The 26,691-nt window shown below is 43.1% G+C and overlaps 1 protein-coding gene across 4 annotated transcripts in view; it reads right to left on the bottom strand.

Moving 5' to 3' along the window:
• The window catches only part of LOC114135372 (potassium voltage-gated channel subfamily G member 4-like), a 42,097-nt gene that overhangs the window by 8,730 nt on the left and 6,676 nt on the right, over nucleotides 1–26,691 (bottom strand). For 3 of the 4 annotated variants that reach the window (XR_003593590.1, XM_028002644.1, XM_028002627.1), the window contains exons 3-4: nucleotides 17,512–17,818; nucleotides 15,836–16,477 (exon numbers count right to left, since the gene is read on the bottom strand). Coding sequence is in view for 3 of the 4 variants with exons in the window: in XM_028002644.1 (XP_027858445.1) it covers nucleotides 15,836–16,477; nucleotides 17,512–17,619 (750 nt within the window). In the remaining variant the exon portion in view is untranslated. Of the gene's footprint in view, nucleotides 1–15,835; nucleotides 16,478–17,511; nucleotides 17,819–19,903; nucleotides 20,509–26,691 lie in introns of those variants that run through there. The other variant, XM_028002636.1, reaches the window with a different exon arrangement.

The following is a 26,691-nucleotide window of genomic DNA, read 5'->3' as shown; positions in this document are numbered from 1 at the left end:
AGCCTGAAGAGTCTAATAAACAAATTCTGTTTATTAGCAATAAAATATTTCATTTAAAAAGTTAATTAATTATTTGCATCTTTTAATGTATTTCTAACAAAAAAAGGTTCAAATGAAAAATCTGCAGAATGGAGTTTTTGTGATCTGATAAATCGTCAGAATAATCGATTTTTAAGTATTAGTTAGCTTCCTCCCTGGCAGCAGTAAACCAGTACTGGATCGACCAGTTTGATCAGGAACTGGTTCTGTGTGAACTGGACGTTTTGTTCATGGATCCTCTGACCGGTTAGCGCAGCGTTAGCGCAGCGGTTCCAGTCTGAAGCTGACCTGCGTTTGTTTTAGTGTTTCCAGATTAATTTCCTGTCGTCTCCGTCGCAGTTTTCCTTGAACCTCACCGTCTCGTTCTTTTACCTGCTGCGATGATTCAGCAGCCCGGCTGGAAACGAGAACAACAGAAATGATGACATTTCGCTTCTCAGTGAGTTTTCCTTTGCAGCAGACCTTGAACAATCCTCTCAGGTTTTCCCTGCGCTGTTTTTCAGATTAAAGGAAAGACGGAGCGGGACCAGAGGACGGCTGGGGGGAAACAGGAAGCTGTGTTTCTGTGTCGAGCCACTCATGTGTTATTAAAGAGCGAGAATCAAGTGACAACTTCATCTGTCACTTCGCTGCTCTCCAGTTACCAGATACAAACATAATAAGAGAAAACGCTGCAGGTGTCGAGGTGAGATAAAGAACATTAAGACAACGCAGCTTCATCTGGTTCACCAGAAACACCTGAACAGAGGAGAAATGAGATTAACGGAGATTAAATGAGATTGACTGAGATTAAATGAGGTGAAATGAGATTAAATGAGGTGACCTGAGATTAACGGAGATTAAATTAGATTAACGGAGATTAAATGAGATGAAATGAGATTAACTGAGATTGACTGAGATTAAATGAGGTGAAATGAGATTAAATGAGGTGAAATGAGATTAAATGAGGTGACCTGAGATTAACGGAGATTAAATGAGATTAACGGAGATTAAATGAGATTGACTGAGATTAAATGAGATGAAATAAGAACTGAGATTAAATGAGAAGAACTGAGATTAAATGAGATGAACTGAGATTAACGGAGATTAAATGAGATGAAATGAGATTAAATGAGAAGAACTGAGATGAAATGAGATTAAATGAGATGACCTGAGATTAAATGAGATGAAATGAGATTAAATGAGAAGAACTGAGATTAAATGAGATGAACTGAGATTAAATGAGAAGAACTGAGATTAAATGAGATGAACTGAGATTAACGGAGATTAAATGAGATTGACTGAGATGAAATGAGAAGAACTGAGATTAAATGAGATGACCTGAGATTAAATGAGATGAAATGAGATTAAATGAGAAGAACTGAGATTAAATGAGATGAAATGAGAAGAACTGAGATTAAATGAGATGAAATGAGGTGAACTGAGATTAACGGAGATTAAATGAGATGAAATGAGATTAAATGAGAAGAACTGAGATTAAATGAGATGAACTGAGATTAAATGAGATTAAATGAGATGACCTGAGATTAAATGAGATGAAATGAGATTAAATGAGAAGAACTGAGATTAAATGAGATGAAATGAGGTGAAATGAGATGAAATGAGATTAAATGAGATGAAATGAGATTAAATGAGAAGAACTGAGATTAAATGAGATTAAATGAGATGAAATGAGGTGAAATGAGATTAAATGAGGTGACCTGAGATTAACGGAGATTAAATGAGATTAACGGAGATTAAATGAGATGAAATGAGAAGAACTGAGATTAAATGAGAAGAACTGAGATGAAATGAGATTAAATGAGATGACCTGAGATTAAATGAGATGAAATGAGATTAAATGAGAAGAACTGAGATTAAATGAGATGAACTGAGATTAAATGAGAAGAACTGAGATTAAATGAGATGAACTGAGATTAACGGAGATTAAATGAGATTGACTGAGATGAAATGAGAAGAACTGAGATTAAATGAGATGAACTGAGATTAAATGAGAAGAACTGAGATTAAATGAGATGAACTGAGATTAACGGAGATTAAATGAGATTAAATGAGAAGAACTGAGATTAAATGAGATGAACTGAGATTAACGGAGATTAAATGAGATTAAATGAGAAGAACTGAGATTAAATGAGATGAACTGAGATTAAATGAGATTAAATGAGATTAAATGAGAAGAACTGAGATTAAATGAGATGAACTGAGATTAAATGAGATTAAATGAGATGACCTGAGATTAAATTAGATGAACTGAGATTAAATGAGATGAACTGAGATTAAATGAGATGAACTGAGATTAAATGAGATGAAATGAGATTAAATGAGATGAACTGAGATTAACGGAGATTAAATGAGATTAAATGAGAAGAACTGAGATTAAATGAGATGAACTGAGATTAAATGAGATTAAATGAGAAGAACTGAGATTAAATGAGATGAACTGAGATTAAATGAGATTAAATGAGATGACCTGAGATTAAATGAGATGAACTGAGATTAAATGAGATGAACTGAGATTAAATGAGATGAACTGAGATTAAATGAGATGAAATGAGATTAAATGAGATGAACTGAGATTAACGGAGATTAAATGAGATTAAATGAGAAGAACTGAGATTAAATGAGATGAACTGAGATTAAATGAGATTAAATGAGATTAAATGAGAAGAACTGAGATTAAATGAGATGAACTGAGATTAAATGAGATGACCTGAGATTAAATGAGATGAACTGAGATTAAATGAGATGAACTGAGATGAAATGAGAAGAACTGAGATGAAATGAGAAGAACTGAGATTAAATTAGATGAACTGAGATTAAATGAGATGAAATGAGATTAAATGAGATGAAATGAGATTAAATGAGATGACCTGAGATGAAGTCGAGGGTTGGAGGTTTGCAGGTCTGCAGACAGGAAGCAGCAGCAACAGGAGGAGGAAAGCCTGTGGTGATATCTGAGGTGAGGCGATTCCTTCTCATGCCTCCATCATTCATGCAGCAGGACGCAAAGCCTGGGCTGTGATCAGTACCACTGTTGCCTAGCAACAAGAAGGTCCTGGGTTTGAACCCCAGGCTGGTCTCTGGGTTCTCACTGCCAGGGCTGGACCACATGACTGAAAACGTATCTTAATATAAACGTTTCATCAGCGGATATCGATGATTATTGATTAGTTTTTGTTTTCTGAAATCCTGAAACTGTTGGCGTGACGTTTCCAGTTCCAGAACATGGTTTATTTTTAAACAGTTATGAGACATCGTGGCAAAACCTTAAATTACTGCAAGCTACTCAACGGGTTGTTGCTAGGCAACCAAAGAGTGAGCCAGTTAGTTGACGCTACCCAGGTAGTGTAGGCCTTTCCTCTGCCTACATCCCCCAGAATGCTGTGCGGCTCTGGATCAGAGTTTAGTGAAATTATTGAATATTCTTTGATAATGATCTAATTTCTATAACGATAAATACTATTGATTTATTACCTACATATTAGATACAGGAAGGGATGAAGATCAGAACTGCTGGTTCTGAGGAAGAGGAGAACCTCAGAGAAGATTCATGTCCCAGTAAAATGTCACAAAATGCCTCCAAAATATTCCTGATGTAACATGTTTTATTTATAAAGTCGCTCCTTTAAATAAAACAGTTTGAACCAAAATCTTCTCATTTAGTTTCTGAAATCCACGAGTTGAACTTTTAAAAAACTAAAACTTTTACTTAAAGTCAAAGTTTGAGGAAGCACATTTTACTTTTAAGTAACATTTTAGTCATAACTTTAGTTGTATTTCAGGAAAATGTATCTAAGTATCTGAACTCTTGAGTACATTAAGACCAACTGCACCAATCAATAGATCAATATATTGGAACAAGTGATTAGATGCAGTTGAGTTTTAAAAATACGACAAGTCGTATTTTGATTTGTGTTTGTTGGGATGCGAGTGTGTCTGCAGGTACAGGTGTGTTAATAAAAGGTGCTGCAATCCTATTGGCTGGGAGCCTGCAGCGTCTGACTCCGACCTGCAGAGGGCAGTGTGTGTTTGTCTCTGTGACGTAACTGCTGGCTGGAAACCTCCAGAAGCAGAGCAGCTGCTGTCATTGTGTTTAAGAGAGTAATTAGTCTTAGACCATCACGTCACTTCCTCTGTTGTTCCCCACAAGGCCACCAGGGGTCCCCATGCGTTTCCTGCAGCGCCGTTCCCACCTGTTCACGGTAATTAATTAGTCTCTGAATATTAACAGACCTGTTTACCATGCTGTTGGTTTCTCTGCGGTTTCTATGGCAACCAGCGGTTTGGTAGGATCATCAGTCTGTCCTGAACAGGTAGACCAGGCGAAGCAACACGGAAAAGAAAAGGCCACGTTTCTCTGACGTCATCAAATATAGTGAGAATATTGAGAATTAAAGTAAAGAACATTGGCTTTGAGAAGAAATGATCCATGTTTTAGAACTTGTTAAATGTTTAAAACATGAAACTAAAACATTTATCATTTTCTTCAGGAAGCGACTTCTCAGCAGGTTCTGATATGTTTTCATGCTACTAATTAAATGCACAAAAATATTAATTTAGAAAAATGTTTCAAAAGTCAAACATTTATCCCATGTTTTTTTTTCAATCTCAGGTTTTTTCAATTTTTGAAATTTTTATTTGACTGCAATATTATAGAAGAAAAAAAGACAAGGAGATTTCTGTGTTTCAAAAGTAAAAAAATCTGCTAGGAAAAACTCAGAAATTTGTTTACGGCGGTAAAGATGGACGCCGCCTCTGGATGGATTTTAAGGTTGTTGAGAGCGAAGCGTGGTCAGCAGACGGTCAGCAGACGGTCAGCAGACGAAGGAAGCTGATGAGCAGAAAGCTCTGGGAAGATGGCGGACAGGGTATTCAAGTTTCTCTGAGCTCCCTAAGAGTCTCTAAGTTAAATTATGAAGTAAACTACTAGTAAATATCGGTAATATCAATACTCAGCTTGTATGAAGTATGAAGAAAAGCAACAAGTTTCTGCCACCTGCAGTCAAGACTCTGCTTTCTAAAAACTCTGAAATGATCTCGTGATCAGGTCATGAGATTAAATGAGATTAAATGAGATGACCTGAGATTAAATGAGGTCAGCTGCAGCTAGCAAACGGGAAAGGGAAGCCAGAACCCCGACCAGAACCCCGACCAGAACCCCGACCAGAACCCCGACCAGTACCCCGACCAGAACCCCGACCAGTACCCCGACCAGTACCCCGACCAGTACCCCGACCAGAACCCCGACCAGAACCCCGACCAGTACCCCGACCAGAACCCCGACCAGTACCCCGACCAGAACCCCGACCAGAACCCCGACCAGTACCCCGACCAGTACCCCGACCAGAACCCCGACCAGAACCCCGACCAGAACCCCGACCAGAACCTCGACCAGTACTCCAGAAAAAAACACACACATGGAAAAAAGAACCAAAGGTTCGTCCCAGGATCAAATGAACACTGAGGCTATTTTAAGAGCTATAAGTTCCTTAGGACAGAAAGTAAATGACCGCATGGAAGAAGTTGGCATGTAAATGAAGCAGCACAGTGCTATGCTAGCGGCTATTGCTAAATCGGTTCAGCTCAACTCAGAGGAGCTAAACGATTGCAAAAAGAAAATAATAGAATTGGAGAAACAAGTGGACACACTCTCCAAAGAGAACATGCAGTTGAAAGACATAAAAGATTTGGTGCCTCGGCATAAAAGGAAAACTCTAGTGAAAACATCCGAGATGAAGTTGTGGCGCTTCTGGGCAAAATTGCACCTGATTTGGCTTCAAAGATGGATGAAGAGGTTGATGTTGTCGACAGAGTGGGTCGAAAGATGCATAACAGGGACAGACAGATTATCATTCTGTTTGTGAGACGAGCCTTGAGAGACGACATCTGGAAGAGAACTAAAACTTGAAGAAGGAGTTCGCTTCTTTGAAGATTTGACACCAGAAGATTGGAAAGCAAGACAAGAACTGTGGCCAAAAATGTAAAAAGCAAGAAAAGAAGAAAGCTGCGGCTTTCAGGGCCCGTTTGGGTTCATCAGAGGCATCATGGATGTTTCTACAGCTGAGAACTGAGATGCAGCAGAAATGAACATGGAAACTTAGAGGACAGTTCTGTTAAAGTCTCACTCAAGGTTTTTTTCACTCTCTAAACCGTTTGTTCATCTGTTCTAATTTTCAGATAAAAAACGATTTTTCTTTTGTTTCTTTTAACACAAGCAGACTAAAAGAAAGCTAAAAGTCAACACTGACCTTTTCACAAAAATCACAACATGTAGATTATTGTATAGTAAGACATTAGGTAAAAACATCATTTTCAAGCATGATGAAAAAACAAACAATTGAAATGTGATGGGACTCTAAAGTTTTTAAAAATGAGTGATTTTTTTCTGCTCTGCCGGGATGCGTTGCCATGATGAGCAGCTCATTTCTGCTCCTCTTCAATAATCCCGCTTGGCAGATGAAGGCAGCGGATAACAGGCGTGGAATCTGCTTGGCGCTGCTACAGATCTACGCCCACAGAAACAGAAAACCATCTGAATGCTAATTAACGGCTGGGAAGCATTCTGCTTTATGACACCTAATTTAATATATAGGAGTGTTTGTGAAACCGTTTGCAGTCCGGCTGCTGCAGGATGAGCTGTTAGATCATAGGGAGAAGATTTTATACCAAAACTGTTTAAATTTATCATTCCTCTTGACCTTCTATGGCAGGCCGTTTTAACATAAAATCTGTTTCGTCTGACTACATTAATTACATTCCAGAATTCTAAAAATGAGCTTTGACTAGACACCAACACATATTGACTTGTTAATAAAAAACATCTCATTCATTTTGGGTTTTCTTAAAATGAATTTTGATGAGTCAGAATTACATATAAAATCTAGATATCCACATATCTAAATCACATATCCATTCGTTTTGCTTCCAAGAAATCTACAATTTATTTTGCACTAGTCAAATCTTATACATCTCCTGATGCATAATGACATTTAATACTGGTGTCATTCCAGATATCTTTAATTAGAATTATGAGTAGACAGAAGAAAAGCTCATATCTCAGATTTACTTTAATTGTTGAAATCTGAAATACGTTTCAGATAATAATTTATCGAATCAAATTGAAACTTCCGTAAAACTTAACAGTAAATCTGGCGTCATTTATAGTCGGTTAATTAAGAAATCTCTATTTAATTTGTCGAGCTAAACTAATTCCAGACATCTGAAATGGAAATGTGGTGAAGCTGATATTATGTAAAAACAGCTTGCCATACACCTTCAGTGTTTTCTCCTCAAAACCCAAAAGGCCTTTTAGAGCTAACTGAGCCGCATCACATCTAAATGTGAGCAGAAGTGTTGCTGAAATGGGAAATATATACCCAGTTATTCATGAGTTGGTTTATTACTCTCCATATTTCACCATCTGCTGCTTTTCTGCTGCTTTCCTCTCATTTCCTCCTTTACAATCTAACTTCTCTGGAATAAAATCTCTTCTACAGTGAGCCTCAGCTGAAGCAAATATCCTGACATTTAAATAAACTTTTACTACATTATGTTTGATTAATTAGAGCAGTATCATAAAGCAAATACAGAAAGTGTAAACTAGAACATGATTTTATTCGCAGCTCCTTTCCTAAAAGCCTGAGAGCGGATCTATGATGAATGATTCTGTTTTGTCTCCAGGATTCAGCAGCTCATCAAGAAGACATGATGAACACAAACCAATAATCAGAGGATTCGCTGTGACGCCTTTGCTCTCTTTGTTACGGCCTGAGACTCAGGTGTGGATGTGAATCACACAGAGCAACGCTAATACAACGCTAATGCTACGCTAACACAACACTAACGCTACCAGTGCTTCTCAGTTCCGGTCCTCAGGCCCCCCTGCCCTGCATGTTTTAGGTGTTTCCCTGCTGCCACACACCTGGATTGAATCTATGAGTGATTAACAGGCTTCTGCAGCACTTGATGGCTGCAGGACAGGTAATGCAATCATTTGGATCAGCTGTTCTGAGATGGGGGTGCAGCTGAAACATGCAGAGCAGGGGGCCTGAGGACTGGAATTGAGAAGCACTGCGCTACATTAACACAACGCTAATGCTACACTAACGCAACGCTAATGCTACATTAACACAATGCTAATGCTACATTAACACAACGCTAACGCTACACTAACGCAACGCTAACGCTACACTAACGCAACGCTAACGCTACACTAACACAACGCTAACGCTACACTAACACAATGCTAACGTTATACTAACACAACGCTAACGCTACACTAACACAACCCTAACGCTACACTAACACAATGCTAATGCTACATTAATACAACGCTAACGCTACACTAACGCAACCCTAACGCTACACTAACACAACGCTAACGCTACACTAACACAATGCTAACGTTATACTAACACAACGCTAACGCTACATTAACACAACCCTAACGCTACACTAACACAACCCTAACGCTACACTAACACAATGCTAATGCTACATTAATACAACGCTAACGCTACACTAACGCTACACTAACACAACCCTAACGCTACACTAACACAACCCTAACGCTACACTAACGCAACGCTAACGCTACACTAACACAACGTTAACGCTACACTAACACAACGCTAACGTTATACTAATACAACCCTAACGCTATACTAACACAACCCTAACGCTATACTAACACAACCCTAACGCTACACTAACACAATGCTAACGTTATTCTAACACAACCCTAACGCTACACTAACACAATGCTAATGCTACACTAACACAACGCTAACGCTACATTAACACAACCCTAACGCTACACTAACACAATGTTAACGCTACACTAACACAACGCTAACGTTATACTAACACAACCCTAACACTACACTAACACAATGTTAACGCTACATTAACACAACCCTAACGCTACACTAACACAACCCTAACGCTACACTAACACAACCCTAACGCTACACTAACGCAAAGCTAACGCTACACTAACACAACGTTAACGCTACACTAACACAATGCTAACGTTATACTAATACAACCCTAACGCTATACTAACACAACCCTAACGCTATACTAACACAACCCTAACGCTACACTAACACAATGCTAACGTTATTCTAACACAACCCTAACGCTACACTAACACAATGCTAATGCTACACTAACACAACGCTAACGCTACATTAACACAACCCTAACGCTACACTAACACAATGTTAACGCTACACTAACACAACGCTAACGTTATACTAACACAACCCTAACGCTACACTAACACAATGCTAACGCTACACTAACACAACACTAACGATACACTAACACAACCCTAACGCTACACTAACACAACCCTAACGCTACACTAACACAACCCTAACGCTACACTAACACAACGCTAACGCTACACTAACACAACCCTAACGCTACACTAACACAACGCTAACGCTACACTAACACAACGCTAACGCTACACTAACACAACGCTACACTAACACAACGCTAACGCTACACTAACACAACGCTAACGCTACACTAACACAACGCTACACTAACACAACGCTAACGCTACACTAACACAACGCTACACTAACACAACGCTAACGCTACACTAACACAACACTAACGTTATACTAACACAACGCTAACGCTACACACTCCTTCAGGTCGGACTGCTCTGCTGCAGGCAGACGCTCATTCATGCTGCCAAGTCCAGGCAGCAGAGAGATTGGGTAGCAAATCACATGGCTCATTTTTTTTCTCTGTCATTTTTAAAAATTGCCTTGTTGATAATGGAATCCTACAGAAGCGGGACACATGCGTCCATAAACAGAAACTCTGCTGAGATTTGATCAGACCAGCGACTTCCTCTTCCAGCCGCCGTCATGGTGAAGCATCGATATTCTCTGTTAGTTCAGTAACTTTATAAAATCCTGCAGTGAGCCTCCATCATGACCAGGCTGACCTCTGACCCCATTAAACAGTGATTAACCTGGAAGGAGTCAAACTCCTCGTTACAAGCCGTGTGATCATAATGAATGAATGAACTTTGCTGTTATGCATAATTTAAATGAGCTGTAATTTGATTGAGGCGATAACTCAGCCCACTCCTGATGAAGACAAGAATGAAGAGAGAGAGACTTTATCTGCAACACCGGCAAAGTCAAAGGTAGCATCTATGAAAATGATCTATAAAAAATCTGTATTTTAATCCAGCAGGATACTCTCAGATTAAGAAAGTATAGAGAAATACATCATAAGTAACAATTATTAGTAACCAAAAAACTGAAGCTACTTTAAGTTGATGGAGGTTTTTATTGTTTTTTGGAACCGATTAATTTATTAGCTTCATGTTTTCATGAAGTAGAAATACTGTATATAGGGTTCCTTTTGTAAAGCAAAAGTTAAAAATGAACAGCAATAATTTGGGTCAGAGAAAAACTGGCTTCACTTTTCAAAGTCATATTTTCTCCATTTTATTTATTCATTTAGAAAATGTTTCAAACTATGTGGCTATTTAATTAGCAAGCTGAATATCCAGTTCATAAGTTAAATGTGAATATGAATAAATATTTTGCCAACAAGCATGAACTAAATATTTTATTAGCAAGCCTGCTATTTAAATATTAATTTTGGATCTAAATATTAATTTTTGCTTACAAAACATTTTGTTTGCTAAACATTTAGTGAGCCAGCTAAAGCTAAATATTTAGCTTTAAATAGTTACTGCCAAGATAAATATTTAGAATTTATTTAGCAAGTTGAATAAATAATCCTCCCGTTTCCTGTGGTTACAGCTGGTTTGCTGTTTGTTGTTGGGTTTTATATTTTCTATAATTGCAGCGTTATTTGTTTTGCATTATTGGGTTTAGTTTGTATTTTCCATGCGTTTGCAGTGAGTCGCTGTTTGCTGCATCGGTCAGCCACCAGGAAGTATCTGAGGTTGGAAACGTTTCTGTAATCCTGTAGATTTACGTCTCATGTTCTTCTTATTTCACGTCATTCAAGATGTTCATCCTTCTGGTTCCCCTGGGAAGGCGGGAAATATCACAACGATCTGTTTGCTACCACGTCTAACCTGGACATGAACAACAAAACGGCTGATTTTCCTGGAGTTCAGACCGAGGATCCGTCTCTCCTCACGCTGCTGCCTGATCTCGGTTCAGTAACATCCCTCCGGTCTGAGAAAACTATACGTATATACACATAACCTGCACCTTAACTCAAGTCGAGCAAATCTCAATCTCGTTGTAATCTGTTGATGACAATGACAAATAAATCTTATCTTATCTTATCTAACTCCCAGCCTCCTGCAGCCTCCCAGCGTCTTTTCCTGCTGGTCCACATGCTGGTTATTTATTTATGGCATTTCTACATAAAACTCTCAATTCAATTCGTCATCAAACTCAATTAGAATAGAATAGAATAGAATAGAATAGTGGTGGCTGGGCTCTCCCTTAGAGATAGGGTGAGAAGCTCAGTCATCCGGGAGGGACTCAGAGTAGAGCCACTGCTCCTTCACATCGAGAGGAGCCAGTTGAGGAGCATCTGGTCAGGATGCCTCCTGGACGCCTCCCTGGTGAGGTGTTCCGGGCACGTCCCACCGGGAGGAGGCCCCGGGGAAGACCCAGGACACGCTGGAGGGACTATGTCTCTCGGCTGGCCTGGGAACGCCTCGGGATTCCCCCGGAGGAGCTGGAAGAAGTGGCCGGGGAGAGGGAAGTCTGGGCCTCCCTTCTGAAGCTGCTACCCCCGCGACCCGACTCCGGATAAGCGGAAGAAGAGAATAGAATAGAATAGAAGTACTTTATTCATCCCAGCAGGGAAATTACTTCGCAGTTACTGCATAGAGACAAGACACAATAACAACGTCTGGGTGTTGAGTCTGGAGTTTGGCTGTGTCAGAGCTGATGACGTCACAGGCCACCGCTGCATCAGCTGATGGGGGAATGTAAACAGTGATCAAAATGGCGGACGTAAACTCCCTCGGTAAATAACACGGCCGCATTCCCACAGCCAGAAGTTCAATGTCCGGGCTACAAATCTGTTCCTTCACGTTAACATGGCCGGGATTACGCCACCTCTCACTCACATAAAGTGCAATCCCGCCGCCCCTCTTCTTCCGACTCTTGGAAAAGTCCCTGTCCCTGCGCACCAAGGAAAATCCAGGAACCTCCACGCTGTAGTCCGGAATAAGCGAGTGCAGCCAGGTTTCCGTGAAGCAGAGATACTGCACTCCCAGTACTTAGGTAGGAATTAGGAAGAAGGAGAGCGAATCTACTGACACAGTCAGAACGTGAAGACACGAGTCTCTGAGGCTCCGTGGGAGGAAACGCTCTGGAACCGAGTCGCTCTGGGAACCGAGTCGCTCTGGAACCAAATCGCTCTGGAACCGAGTCGCCCTGGGAACCGAGTCGCCCTGGGAACCGAGTCGCCCTGGGAACCGAGTCGCTCTGGAACCGAGTCGCTCTGGAACCAAATCGCTCTGGAACCGAGTCGCCCTGGGAACCGAGTCGCTCTGGAACCGAGTCGCTCTGGAACCTGAGTCCCTCTGGAACCGAGTCACTCTGGAACCGAGTCGCCCTGGGAACCGAGTCGCTCTGGAACCGAGTCGCCCTGGGAACCAAGTCGCTCTGGAACCGAGTCGCCCTGGGAACCAAGTCGCCCTGGGAACCGAGTCGCTCTGGAACCAAGTCGCTCTGGAACCGAGTCGCCCTGGGAACCGAGTCGCTCTGGAACCGAGTCGCCCTGGGAACCAAGTCGCTCTGGAACCGAGTCGCCCTGGGAACCAAGTCGCTCTGGAACCAAGTTGCTCTGGAACCGAGTCGCCCTGGGAACCGAGTCGCTCTGGAACCGAGTCGCTGCTGTTGACTCTCTAAAGCAAACGAAACGTTACGCAGAAACACAGAAAAGTTTCCAACAACAAACATTTGATCGTCCATCAAGGCATGAAACATTTCTATGCTAAAAAAATCCTAAATTCACCAGCGGCTCCTGCATCTCAGGAGGGATTCTGACCCGACCTTCATCAGCAGAACCTCTCTGACCCGACCTGCACTGCAGAACCTCTCTGACCCGACCTTCATCAGCAGAACCTCTCTGACCCGACCTGCACTGCAGAACCTCTCTGACCCGACCTTCATCAGCAGAACCTCTCTGACCCGACCTGCACTGCAGAACCTCTCTGACCCGACCTTCATCAGCAGAACCTCTCTGACCCGACCTGCACTGCAGAACCTCTCTGACCCGACCTTCATCAGCAGAACCTCTCTGACCCGACCTGCACTGCAGAACCTCTCTGACCAGACCTTCATCAGCAGAACCTCTCTGACCCGACCTGCACTGCAGAACCTCTCTGACCAGACCTTCATCAGCAGAACCTCTCTGACCCGACCTGCACTGCAGAACCTCTCTGACCCGACCTTCATCAGCAGAACCTCTCTGAACGGTTTGGGTTCCTCGGCTGGTGGAGGTAAACTGGTTTTGTCCCAGCAGAAAAACAGCAACAGAAATAATGAGAGTGTTTCTTGCGGCTCCCACAGCAGGTGGAGCGACCCAGATCAGATGTTCAGCCCTCAGTAAACCCAATTTGTGTCACTTCCAGATGTGGAACTAAATCAGATTTGATTGTTTCAGAGTCTGCAGTCTGAACGCTCATGTTGCATTTCACTGAGACGTGTCATAATTCAGCAGCAGAAGAATCCAGACTGTAAATCTAAACAATATTTGAAAATGATAATAATGAAGTTATGAAAACAACTTTAATTATTCTGAGGTCTGTTACCAAACCAGCTCCTGTTCCTGAAAACTTCTGCTAACAAACCAACTGTCCCAAATAGATGTGACACATCGACCAACCCAAAGTTCTGTCCATTAATCCACAGTTTTATTCATAATTCATACAAAAAGCATCGCCCAGTCCTGGCGCCGATTCAAAGCTTTTATTTTAATGACTCAGGAAGTTCTGGGCATTTCCTGCCGGAGTTTTAAAAGTCGTCACGTTTTCTGGTGCGTCTGGCTGAGTGCTTCATCGCATCGCTCTCTCTCGCTCTCCTGCAGCTCGGATCAATACTTGCATCATGACTTCTGAAGCAGACGCTGCGTTTATGAATCGTTACATATCTAAAGCTTTGCTGCTTACCAGGCTGAAAAAAGGAAAATTCAGCTTCATAATGACAGAAATGACTTAATATTTGGAACTAATGGCTCTGAAATTCTTGTTTTCATTTCAGTGAGAATAAAAGCATGACATACTTTATTGGAACAGATTCTAGTGAATCTATTTTCAGCCATTATTCTGTACTTGTGATCATTTTCATATCAGATCCTCTGAGGACACCTGCAGTGAGATTTCTTCTTATGTAACAGCAGAACAAAGGAGAGGCGAGGCACAAAAACAGAAAACTTTCCTTTTTTTACAGGAAGAAATAATTGTGATGCTTAAAGAGACAGGAGGCAACAAGCTGCATCATTTAGCTTCTGAAGAGCAAATTAAGCCAGGATCTGGATTTAAAGCTGCAGAAAGTTAAAATCATTGTTGAGATTTAAAAACCAAACATTTTGATCTGAAAGTTTGTGAGAAACCAGAGCAGCCATGAATAATGCCTGGGCTGTGGTCATTTGTTGTTTCACTTCCCTCAAAAACTCATTTTAAATTCAACTCTTGCTTTATTTATGCAAACGCATTTAAATATTCAGAGTTCCAATATGTGAATATTTATCCTAAAGAAAACATCTGGAAAGTCACTAAAATGTGACGTTTGCTGTAAAGTTCAGGAAACATCCAGATGCAAACCAAACTATGATGAACCATCAGGGATCAGAGTTTGGGTTCAGGCTGTTCCTGAACAGGATCCCAGACCTGCATGATCATTTTCCTGCTGGGACGAAGATTTTTAACATGTTTCCATCGGAGAGGCTAAAAACATGGAGGACTTTCTAATTATGGGACAGAATGAAAATACATGAAGCATAAACCAGCAGCTGAATCTGAGTCTACAGCCAGATTCTGAATCTGTGCAATATTCAGAGATTTACTGGTTACGGTGACAGAACTGCGTGTGTGTGTGTGTGTGTATGTAGGTGTGTGTGCGTGTGTGTGTGTGTGTGTGGTGATGCATGTTTTGTGAGTATCCTCTTTTTAAAGGTCCAATAAGCCCGGTTTGTTATGCAGAGACCGGACAGGCTCATTACGCCCTGCTGCTATTGATCGACTCGCATCGGCAGACGCACATATTCTTGTTTACGCTGCAATGCATCCTGGGTAGATGACGAATGCTAAGTGCTACGGTGCTAACAGTAATTTTTGCACAATAAGTAACATTCAGAAATTTCAATTTGGCAAATGAAGATAAAATGGAGGAAGAGGAAGATGTAGAGGAAGAGGAAGAGTCGAGTGAAGAAGCTGCTGCTGCTTTGAAAAACCGTCCAGAGAGGAGAGCGCTGCTGCTACTGTTTACGGTTAGTTTAGTATTTTTGTTTTTATGACGTAAAGCACTTTGAGCTGCCATGTTGCTGAAATGTGCTGCACTAATAAACTTGATCGATCGGTTGATCCCAGTTCCCTCCTCAGTGAAACATCCCCCCCAGTTAGATCATGTGGTGTTTGTTGGAGGTTATAACCATAAAAATGTTTTGTTTACTGGTAAAATAAGGCAGAAAAATATTAGCTCATCTTTAAACTTTAAACCTTTCCTCCAACCACTGCACTGAACTCACAAAATGCAAAAATAAAGACGTGAAGACGATGGAAGACGGTGGAGCACCAGGCGGGCCACCGCAGCTCAGGACTCACCCTGTCCTCCTCCTCTCTGAGGTCAGGCATGGTGCTGATGCACAAGCTGACCACAGTGACGGCGACCATGATGACGGACAGGCAGGCGAAGATCTTCCCCGGCAGGCCGGACTGAGGATTCTCCACCATGTCCCTCAGCCAGTTCATCACCTTCCTGTACCGGGTTTCCTCCACCGGCAGGCGCTGCATGGCGTTTCTCTGCCGCCGCTCCTCCTCCCGCCTCTCCTTGTCGTGAACCTCCTCGATGCGGGTGTACATCTTCCTCTTGCAGCAGCGCTCCATGTACGCCATCTCCACCCCCCAGTAGTTCAGCTCGTCGTGAAGGGAAAGAACACACATCTCTCGCAGGAGCCGCAGTTTTCCCGCCGCCAGGAAGTTGAGGATGACCTTGAAGGCGGACGGAGAGCGGTCGAAGAAGAACTCCTTCCTGGTTTCGTCGTAGTCGTCGCACACGCTGGCGATGTCCTCGAGCGACCGGCAGCCGCAGAGCCGGCCGAGTCTGGTGAGGGGGAACTGCTGCAGGGTGGTCCAGGGGAAGGTGTAGCGGTTTCCCCCCACGTTGATCACAGCCAGCAGGGCGTGGTCCACCGACACCAGGTCCTCCGGCCTGCGGATCAACTGCGCCCTCTGGTAGTAGACACCCTGGAGAGAGAGCCACGCATGAGCCTCCATGCTGACAACACCGAGTTCTGACCCGACCCGCTGAAATCTGCTGCTGCAGGCAGAGTCGGGTTGGATCTAGTTACTTTACTCAATTACATTTACTTGAGTAACTTTTTGGAAAAAAGTTACTTTTAGGAGTATTTTTACTGCGCTGCACTGGAGAAATGTTGTTTTGAAGTATTTCTGCTCTTGAGTAAAATTTCTGGATTTTTTTACCCACTGGATGAAAAAACAAACAGGTTTTACTCTGAAATTCACCAGACTCAGACTCAGAGCTGCAGTTTTTGGTAAAGTTTTGGAAGTTTTTTATTGAAAGAAACTGATTTGGAAAAATTATTATTTTGCCTGATTTTGTTATTTTTTGCTGCTTAAGCAAATTTTCATCATTTTGGTCCTTAAACTACCAACATTTAACTTTATATTTTGTTTTGTCTGATGATGTAATTTTTTTTATATTAAATGACTAAAAATTGGATCAATCATTGATAAACGCCACTTTCTCAATAAAGTTTGTGTAAAAAAAAGTGAATCCAAGGAGAGGAAATGGAATTGCTGCATGAACAGACTTCAAAATAAGAGCATGAATATAAACATCTAACCACTTGAATTTTTATCAGTTACTAACCAAAACTTCAAAACAAACACTGAACTTTATTCAACTGAAAGTTTACAAAACAGACGAGTAAATTATTGTTTAAGAATTTAAATGGAGAAATTAATTCAGGGGAAACTAAGAGCGCTAAACTTTTTCAAAGTTAGCAAAACCCGTAAACATCAGAAATGTTCCTGCCCTCCTACATCAGACTCAGACGATTCTCTGTAAACCGGTTGTGGGTTAAAATCCCAGCAGGTCAGGCGATGCCTCCAGTGTCACTTCCTCTGTTGCTCAGTTTGAACTTGGACAGTCCAATCAGCTTTGAGCTGCTGTCGTGTGATTGGCTAATGGGTGTGACCAGTGTAGTCACTGGAGTGTGTGGTTGTGTTTTGCAATGTTAACTCAGACTTCAGCTCACCTTGATGGTCTCAGTCTCTGGAATCTCGGTGAAGATGCGGTCCAGGCTGCTGTCGTCGCTGAGCGACAGGTTGCTGAAGTCGTGGTTGGTGTTGCTGATGATGGGCATGGCGGCATCAGGAAGGCGGTCCGCTCACAACAGGACGAGTCTGAGGCCAAGGCCTCTCTGAAGAACTTTTGTTTATCTCGTGACTTTAGTTCAAGTTCAGAACTGGATCTGGGTTCCTTCGGAGCTCATTGGTTATTGATTGGAGGCTGATGGCTGCCAGCCAGGCGGATCAGGGAAACATGGCGGCATCATGCAGGCGCTGGAGGAGGAACGAGCAGAAAGACAAACGGTCACGTCCAGCTAACGGTTAGCATCGGCTATTAATAGTTCATTACATCTAATTCACTTAAACACCAATCAGTTTCAAAGACAGGCCGACTTGTTTAGTCAGACAGCTGGTAAATGAACAAACATTAGTGCAGTTCACACTCAGAGTGAATTAGTGGCAGCTTTCCTGCAGACAGACACTGAATCACAGATCAGAAACTCTTCTGCTGCCAAGAGAAACGCTCTGAAACTTATTGGCACGGCTCGCCGTTTCAGCTGCCCAGACTCCCTGGCTGTAAAAAAGCTCTAAACTGTTATTGGTCACAAAGTATGAATGTTATCTTTAATTACATACCTACTGTAGCAAGGCTGCACTTTAACCTGAAGAATTGTTTTTTCATTCACATATTTTACAGATAACTTAAATATTGCCTGAGTTGCTCTCTGCAACTGTTGCACATCAACCCAGAAATCCCCTTCAACAAATAAATCTCTCTAGGAACTTTAAATACATTTAAAACTTTTTCTCTGACCTCTTTAATATTTCATTCTCTGCTGTTTCCCCAGTTTGTCAAGAGGAAGGTTTAGCGACCGACTACAGCAGACACAACAGGATGAAGTTAGGAACCAGAAGTCAGGCTGTGCAACAATTTGGCTTGAACTTCTCTGCAGACTGATGCCTGGTTTTAAAAATTCATGCACTTCTTCCTGCGCTGAAAGCAACACTCATCTGCCACTGTGACTCCTGACTCACAACTGATGGAGACAACATCCTGTCCTCTTCCAGCTCAGTCCCCAGACAAGTTGTCTGAGATACTTACAGTCCTGCAGGTTCCTCTTGTCCATGCAAGTCAAACATTCACATCACAGGAAAATAAAAAGCTTCAGATCAGCGTTTTTATTACAAACTGAAGGGAAAAAAGGAGGAACCTGCAGAATAAACGAGTTTTTTAGTTACATCAACACAAATCTGCTGAGTTTGAGTGGGAATGGACCACAAAGCAACTTCACTGGTTCAGATCCAGGAGAGCCAATAAATCACCTGGTTTCCAACTCAGACCAGAATATTCATTGATTCTCTGTGTGAAGTTTTCTACTGGAAAGTTAAATAAGGAAGACGATCCTCAGCCATTTTTAGGCTCCTTTGGGTCACACAGAGGACAGAATTAAAGATTAAATATCATTTTTACAAAAAATTAAAAACAAATGCTAAATAATTATATGGAAGATGAAGAATATAGATAAATAGTTAAATACAGGATTTAGATAAATGTAGCGTAAAATTATGTTTTTTCAGAGTTTGTTAATTCACAAGGATATATATTATTAAACTATTAATATAATAAACACTTGTTCTAATATATCTAAAATAAAAGCATTTTGAAGAACAATGAGCATCATAAAGAGATGGGAATAAAAGAAAATCAACAACTTTGATTATTCTGATGTTGCAAAACATTGTTTGGTTTTCTTGTGCGTGTGTGTGTGTGTGTGTGTGTGTGTGTGTGTGTGTGTGTGTGTGTGTGCTCATTTATTTTGAACATATATAATGTCAGTGGTACTGCAGTAAAAGGACAGCTGAGCTGATGGATGATGGGTTGTAACTTCAGCAGGTCACTGAAAGTCAGACTGGCTGCAGGAATGACGGTAATGAAGCTTCTGGTTGTTTGCTGCAGCAGCGGTGCAGGAAGAACCTGCAAACTGCAGCAAACTGCAGCAAACTGCACAGGAAACCCAGAATCCGCTGGAACCTGCAGCTGGAAGGAAGGCGGCAAAATAACGAATCACTTAGTTTGAAAAAATGAGAAATGACGGAAACCAACTGGAACACAAATCACTTCCAGGACTTTTTATGATTAATGGCTTCAGAGAAAATACAGGGATTCCTTTAGAAACCAAATGACAACATTTAACTCTTTCAACATTTAAATGTCCCCCTTAAAGTGTTGCTCCTCAATAAAACAGTGAGTCTGACCTTACCTGGGTTTTTCCAGAGTGTTGTGAATATTTAATGTAAAGGTGAAGCAACAGAAATCCTCTCTGCGGACAGCGGGATGTAACTTATGGAGCAGCTTACCGTTTTGTGTCCCTCACTCCTCTCCAGATGGCCGGATGAGATCCGAAGGAAACCCCCCTCTGTCTGCGTGATCCCACCGCAACCTCTTCAACTCCACCGCGGGCGGTCCGCCAGCAGCCGCCTCATCCCGGGGGAGCATCCCCGGCGTCCGCAGCCTCCAGCCGGCGGAAGGCGGGCAGCGGTCCGGAGCAGCGGTGCGGGAAGCAGGTAAAGGTTCGGTCAAAGTGTCCAGTTCCAGCCCAGCCGGCGGTACTGCGGGAGCAGGAGGAAGAGGAGGAGGAGGAAGAGGCGTAGGGAGGGGGCTGTGCGCTGCCCCGGGCAGCTTCACCAAGTTCAAGTTTGCGTAAAGGTGACCGGAAGCGTCACGGCAGCACGCAGCGTAGATCCAGTGGACGGGTCCAGCGGAACCAGCCGAACCAGTGGGGCTGGCTCCGGAGTCCGCGGGATAAATCTGCTTCTGGGTGGATTGTGTGAAATTCAAGGACACGCAGGAGGTGTTGGTTCGGTGGTTTTACCCTCAGCGCGTTGCGCGCAACAGGGGGCGCAGTTTCCTCTCAAATTCCAATCAGTAGCAATAAAAATGTAGACAAACATCAGGAGGCAACAGGAAACTATCCATCCATCCATCCATCATCCATCCATCCATCATCCATCCATCATCCATCCATCCATCATCCATCCATCCATCATCCATCCATCCATCCATCCATCCATCATCCATCCATCATCCATCCATCCATCATCCATCCATCCATCATCCATCCATCATCCATCCATCCATCCATCATCCATCCATCATCCATCCATCATCCATCCATCCATCCATCCATCCATCCATCATCCATCCATCCATCATCCATCCATCATCCATCCATCCATCATCCATCATCCATCATCCATCCATCCATCATCCATCCATCATCCATCCATCCATCATCCATCCATCCATCATCCATCCATCATCCATCATCCATCCACTCCATCCATCATCCATCCATCATCCATCCATCCATCCATCATCCATCCATCCATCCATCATCCATCCATCCATCATCCATCCATCCATCATCCATCCATCATCCATCCATCCATCCATCCATCCATCATCCATCCATCATCCATCCATCCATCCATCATCCATCCATCATCCATCCATCCATCATCCATCCATCCATCCATCATCCATCCATCATCCATCCATCCATCATCCATCCATCCATCATCCATCCATCCATCATCATCCATCCATCATCCATCCATCCATCCATCATCCATCCATCATCCATCCATCATCCATCCATCCATCCATCATCCATCCATCATCCATCCATCCATCATCCATCCATCATCCATCCATCCATCCATCCATCCATCCATCCATCATCCATCCATCATCCATCCATCCATCATCCATCCATCCATCATCCATCCATCATCCATCCATCCATCATCCATCCATCCATCCATCCATCCATCATCCATCCATCCATCCATCATCCATCCATCCATCCATCCATCCCATCATCCATCCATCAATCATCCATCCATCCATCCATCATCCATCCATCCATCCATCCATCCATCATCCATCCATCCATCATCCATCCATCATCCATCCATCCATCATCCATCAATCATCCATCCATCCATCCATCATCCATCCATCCATCCATCATCCATCCATCCATCCATCCATCCATCCATCATCCATCCATCCATCCATCCATCCATCCATCCATCCATCCATCCATCATCCATCCTCCATCATCCATCCATCCATCCATCCATCCATCCATCATCCATCCATCCATCCATCATCCATCCATCCATCCATCATCCATCCATCCATCATCCATCCATCATCCATCCATGATCCATCCATCCATCCATCCATCCATCATCCATCCATCCATCATCCATCATCCATCCATCATCCATCCATCCATCCATCATCCATCCATCCATCATCCATCCATCCATCAATCCATCATCCATCCATCATCCATCCATCCATCCATCATCCATCCATCATCCATCCATCATCCATCCATCCATCATCCATCCATCCATCCATCCATCCATCATCCATCCATCCATCATCCATCATCCATCCATCATCCATCCATCCATCCATCCATCATCCATCCATCATCCATCCATCCATCATCCATCCATCATCCATCCATCCATCCATCCATCATCCATCCATCCATCCATCCATCATCCATCCATCATCCATCCATCCATCCATCCATCCATCCATCATCCATCCATCCATCCATCATCCATCCATCCATCCATCATCCATCCATCCATCCATCATCCATCCATCCATCATCCATCCATCCATCCATCATCCATCCATCCATCCATCATCCATCCATCATCCATCCATCCATCATCCATCCATCCATCCATCATCCATCCATCCATCATCCATCCATCATCCATCCATCATCCATCCATCCATCATCCATCAATCATCCATCCATCCATCCATCATCCATCCATCCATCCATCATCCATCCATCCATCATCCATCCATCCATCCATCCATCCATCATCCATCCATCATCCATCCATCCATCATCCATCAATCATCCATCCATCCATCATCCATCCATCCATCCATCCATCCATCATCCATCCATCCATCCATCATCCATCCATCCATCCATCCATCATCCATCCATCCATCATCCATCCATCATCCATCCATCCATCATCATCCATCCATCATCCATCCATCCATCCATCATCCATCCATCCATCCATCATCCATCCATCCATCATCCATCCATCATCCATCCATGATCCATCCATCCATCCATCATCCATCCATCCATCATCCATCATCCATCCATCATCCATCCATCCATCCATCATCCATCCATCCATCATCCATCCATCCATCAATCCATCATCCATCCATCCATCCATCCATCATCCATCCATCATCCATCCATCATCCATCCATCCATCATCCATCCATCATCCATCCATCCATCCATCCATCCATCATCCTCCTCATCCATCCATCCATCCATCCATCATCCATCCATCCATCCATCCATCATCCATCCATCATCCATCCATCAATCCATCATCATCATCCATCCATCATCCATCCATCCATCCATCCATCATCCATCCATCATCCATCCATCCATCCATCCATCCATCATCCATCCATCCATCCATCCATCATCCATCCATCCATCCATCCATCATCCATCCATCCATCCTCCATCCATCATCCATCCATCCATCATCCATCCATCATCCATCCATCATCCATCCATCCATCATCCATCCATCCATCCATCATCCATCATCCATCAATCTTCTAACACTCTTGTCCCCAGTGCGGTGCTGGTTCCCATCATCAACAGAAAACTAAAACCTTTAAAAAGTTTCTGTAATGCAGATCTTTCTTTAATTCATTTCAATTAATAGATATGTAACATATTATGCAATTATCTTCAAAGAATGGATGGTGGGCAGGAAGGAGCTCCAGTAGCAGTCAGTGTTCCAACGTATCTGAATAAGCCTCTGACTGAAGACTGTTGCTGTATGACAGTCTCATGCTAACATGCTAACAGCTCAACATCCAGACAGCAGAGTCGATATTCCACAGTAACATGATGACATCATCAGCTGCTAGTAGCTCTGCTAATCCACCTCCTTTGCTTTAGCTGCTGCTCTTTAAATCTCTGACTGTACGGTCAGAAAGCTGAGCAGAGAGCGGCTCCTGGTGGTAAACAACCAGACGTAGCTTCTGAAAAAGAAAGACATTTCTGACTGTATAAAGCTTTCACTGTAACCTGGGTGGTGCAGAATTACAGGTCAAAAATCCGACCGATGTCCTCCATCCGTCTTCTTCTCCCATCTGTCCTGGTAAATCAGTTTTGGGATTTTTTCCACATAAATCTTATTTAACAGCAATCAGCCGTACTCAGGGATTCCTCTTCTGTAAAACAGGAACAGCACCAGACCTCCCACTGAGAGAGAAACATCTTGGTTCAGATGCAGGAAGCTGCGTTTCTGACTGCACAGCTGCATCACAGCACGTCTCCGTGTCACAGGCTGACTTTGAAAAGCCACGGACCAAACACGGCCGGGCGCCATAACTCAGCAGACCCCCCAGAGATCCGGGCTGCAGATTTCTCTGAGTTTGTCCTTGAGAAGCAGCTCATTAGGCCTCAGGGAGAAACGACGAGCTAACAGTTTGTCCCGACCCGGACGGCTGCAGGTGGAGCAGGCGGACCGTTAGAGGAGATGGAAACCCAGCTGCCAGGTGGGGGGTCTCTCCACATGAGAGTGTTTTCTAACAAAATATCCATTCTGCTCGTTGAATCCATCATTAACCCAGAGTGCAGCAGGTCAGCCACAGCGTTTCCACTCAGAGCTGAACAAACATGGAACCAGAGATTCACCGATACGATATCAATACCTGTATCAGGTCCCGTATTGAAAAATGATCGGGTATCACTGACAGTGTGCCTGATCTATAGGGCAGATCTATTCAGTTTAATTCTATATTGGACTATTAATTACCCTTATTTTCACAATTAAGTAATTGATTATTCTGATGATTAGTCGACTGATTGAATAAAAAAGTTGATAAAAGTAAAATAATTTCTGCTAAAACAGCCCAAATGTTCATATCTGTGCATCTTTAATAATTACTTTACTGTAGCTTAGAAAACTAATCCGTAACAAAAATAACTCATTTTTTAAAGTCAACCTGGACAAAAAACACAAAAATCGAAATTTGATAAAGCAGCAGGCTAAAAAAACCTCCAGTCTTTAGTTTCTCTTTTCATGTTTAGTAAATTTAACTGATGAATTTTCACTTTCCAGACGTGACTTGATTGGTCGCCTGCAAAACGTGAAAACCCGGACATGTCCGGTTTGTTATGCTAACAGCAGTTAGCATTCATCAGCGGCTCACAGGTGGAAGTGAGAGCGATGAGCAACACAAATAAATCATTTTGTATGATTATCGGATCGGTCGATAATAAAGCTCAGATGTCGGTATTAGAAGTGAAATCGGGGATCTGTGCGTCCCTACGTGGAACCAGCGAATTCGTTCTGATCTTGGAGTTGCTGCAACCCCAAGTTGCCTCCAACACGCCTGCAGCTGCATCAGGCTGACACAGCTGCAGCAGCAGCAAATACAGATATCTGGGGGCCGGCCCGGCGGATTAACGGTTTAATCCCTCACAGGCAGGAGGAGCAGAGACGGGATGAGAGCAGCCGGGGCCTGGGGCCTGGGGCCCGGGGCCTGCTGAGCCACAGAGAAAAGACTTACTCAGCTGTTTGAAAACTCATCATTTGCTGCAGCGTGTCTCCAGTTGGTTCTGTGTGAAGCAGTTTTCTCTCTCTGCAACTGATTCTCTCCTGAAAACTGAACCTTTCCTCCAGCGGACAGGAGTCCGGGAAGAGACAAAGACCTTTAGGGAAGAACAGAGTCAGATGGTAAATAAAGGGAATGGAGGAGGAAGATCTGGACTTTTCTTCAGTCCCAGTCGTTGGTGGATCTACTGGGATGTTTTATGCCATCGTCATGTCACCAGGCTCAGTTCTGACTCAGCTTTAGTTTGTGTTTTCTGGATGATCTGACATTTTGCTCCACCTCCCTCTGACAGCAGATTTCATGGTTGATTGATAAGCTGACCAGACTCCACCTCCTAATCCCCATCGGGTCTCTGATCGCTTCCTCGGCCCGTTCTGATTCCAGCTTCATCCAGAGGATGAGAAACTCTCTGTGGTTCCAGTGGAAGATCCTGATGATATGATGCAGATGATCCAGGTTCACCTTTACCCCTCGTCTGTTTTGCAAACCCATCTTCTGTCACTCAGAGAGACGTGTCTGAAAACCGGCTGGTTCTGATAATCAGGTATATTCTCACCTTGGACAGCATGTTGGAACGTCATGAACTAAACTTAGAAACTGATCGCCTTTGATTTAAGGTGCAGGTAAATTCAGGTAAGTTCAGCCGCTCTCCCTCCATATGCAACAGGCTCTCCAGCAGCAGCTCTCTGATTTCTCAGGATCCAAAGTTCTTCATTAAGTCACTCAGATACAGGTCACAAATAATAATTTGATTTGTGTCATTTCAGGCGGCAGTGTGAATGTAACCTAAAAATCGACTTGCTGGTGAAACCTCTGAAGCCTCTTGCCATTTGACCTAGTCAAAGCCCAGCGCAACATCTCCAGGATGAATGAGGTGAACATGTCCTCCATGTTAAGGTGGTGATTCTACTGAATGTCAAAAGCTTGTAAAATCATCCTGTAGCTCAACAACACATCCCGGAGCTTGATGAGAATATTTACACAAACGTCGAAGTTTCGTTGTTTAAAACTAAACAGAATTTTCCGTTTGTTCGGCAGCCGTCAGGTTTCAGAGCTGAAAACTAAAACAACTAAACTCCGGCTTGGCTACGGCTTTGTTTGGACTGGATAACTCTGCCGCTCCGGTGGCAATAAAAACAGAAAGTCGTAACCCTCTCGTCTTTCACAACAACGAGCGCCGGCTGATTTGCAGAATCTGAATGGATTTTCATGTAAAAACATTCAGGACCTGCGCAGCCTGCAGTGTGCAGGATCAGTCAGAATGAGCCGGCGTTGTGTACTCTGCTCAGAGGGGAATCATTTGTATTCAAAGCAGGTTCGCAGCACATCAGCAAGGCTTCCAACCGACTTCAAAATCCCTTCCAGCATAAAAGGGAATCCTGTAGCGCGGGCCACCAGGTGGGCAGAGCAGGACGCGGTTCAGGGGTTT

The sequence above is a fragment of the Xiphophorus couchianus genome, chromosome 2 (genome assembly GCF_001444195.1).
Source record: "Xiphophorus couchianus chromosome 2, X_couchianus-1.0, whole genome shotgun sequence".
NCBI lineage: Eukaryota > Metazoa > Chordata > Actinopteri > Cyprinodontiformes > Poeciliidae > Xiphophorus > Xiphophorus couchianus.
Note: the sequence above shows the minus strand (reverse complement) of the source record. Positions and strands in the feature narration are given on the sequence as shown.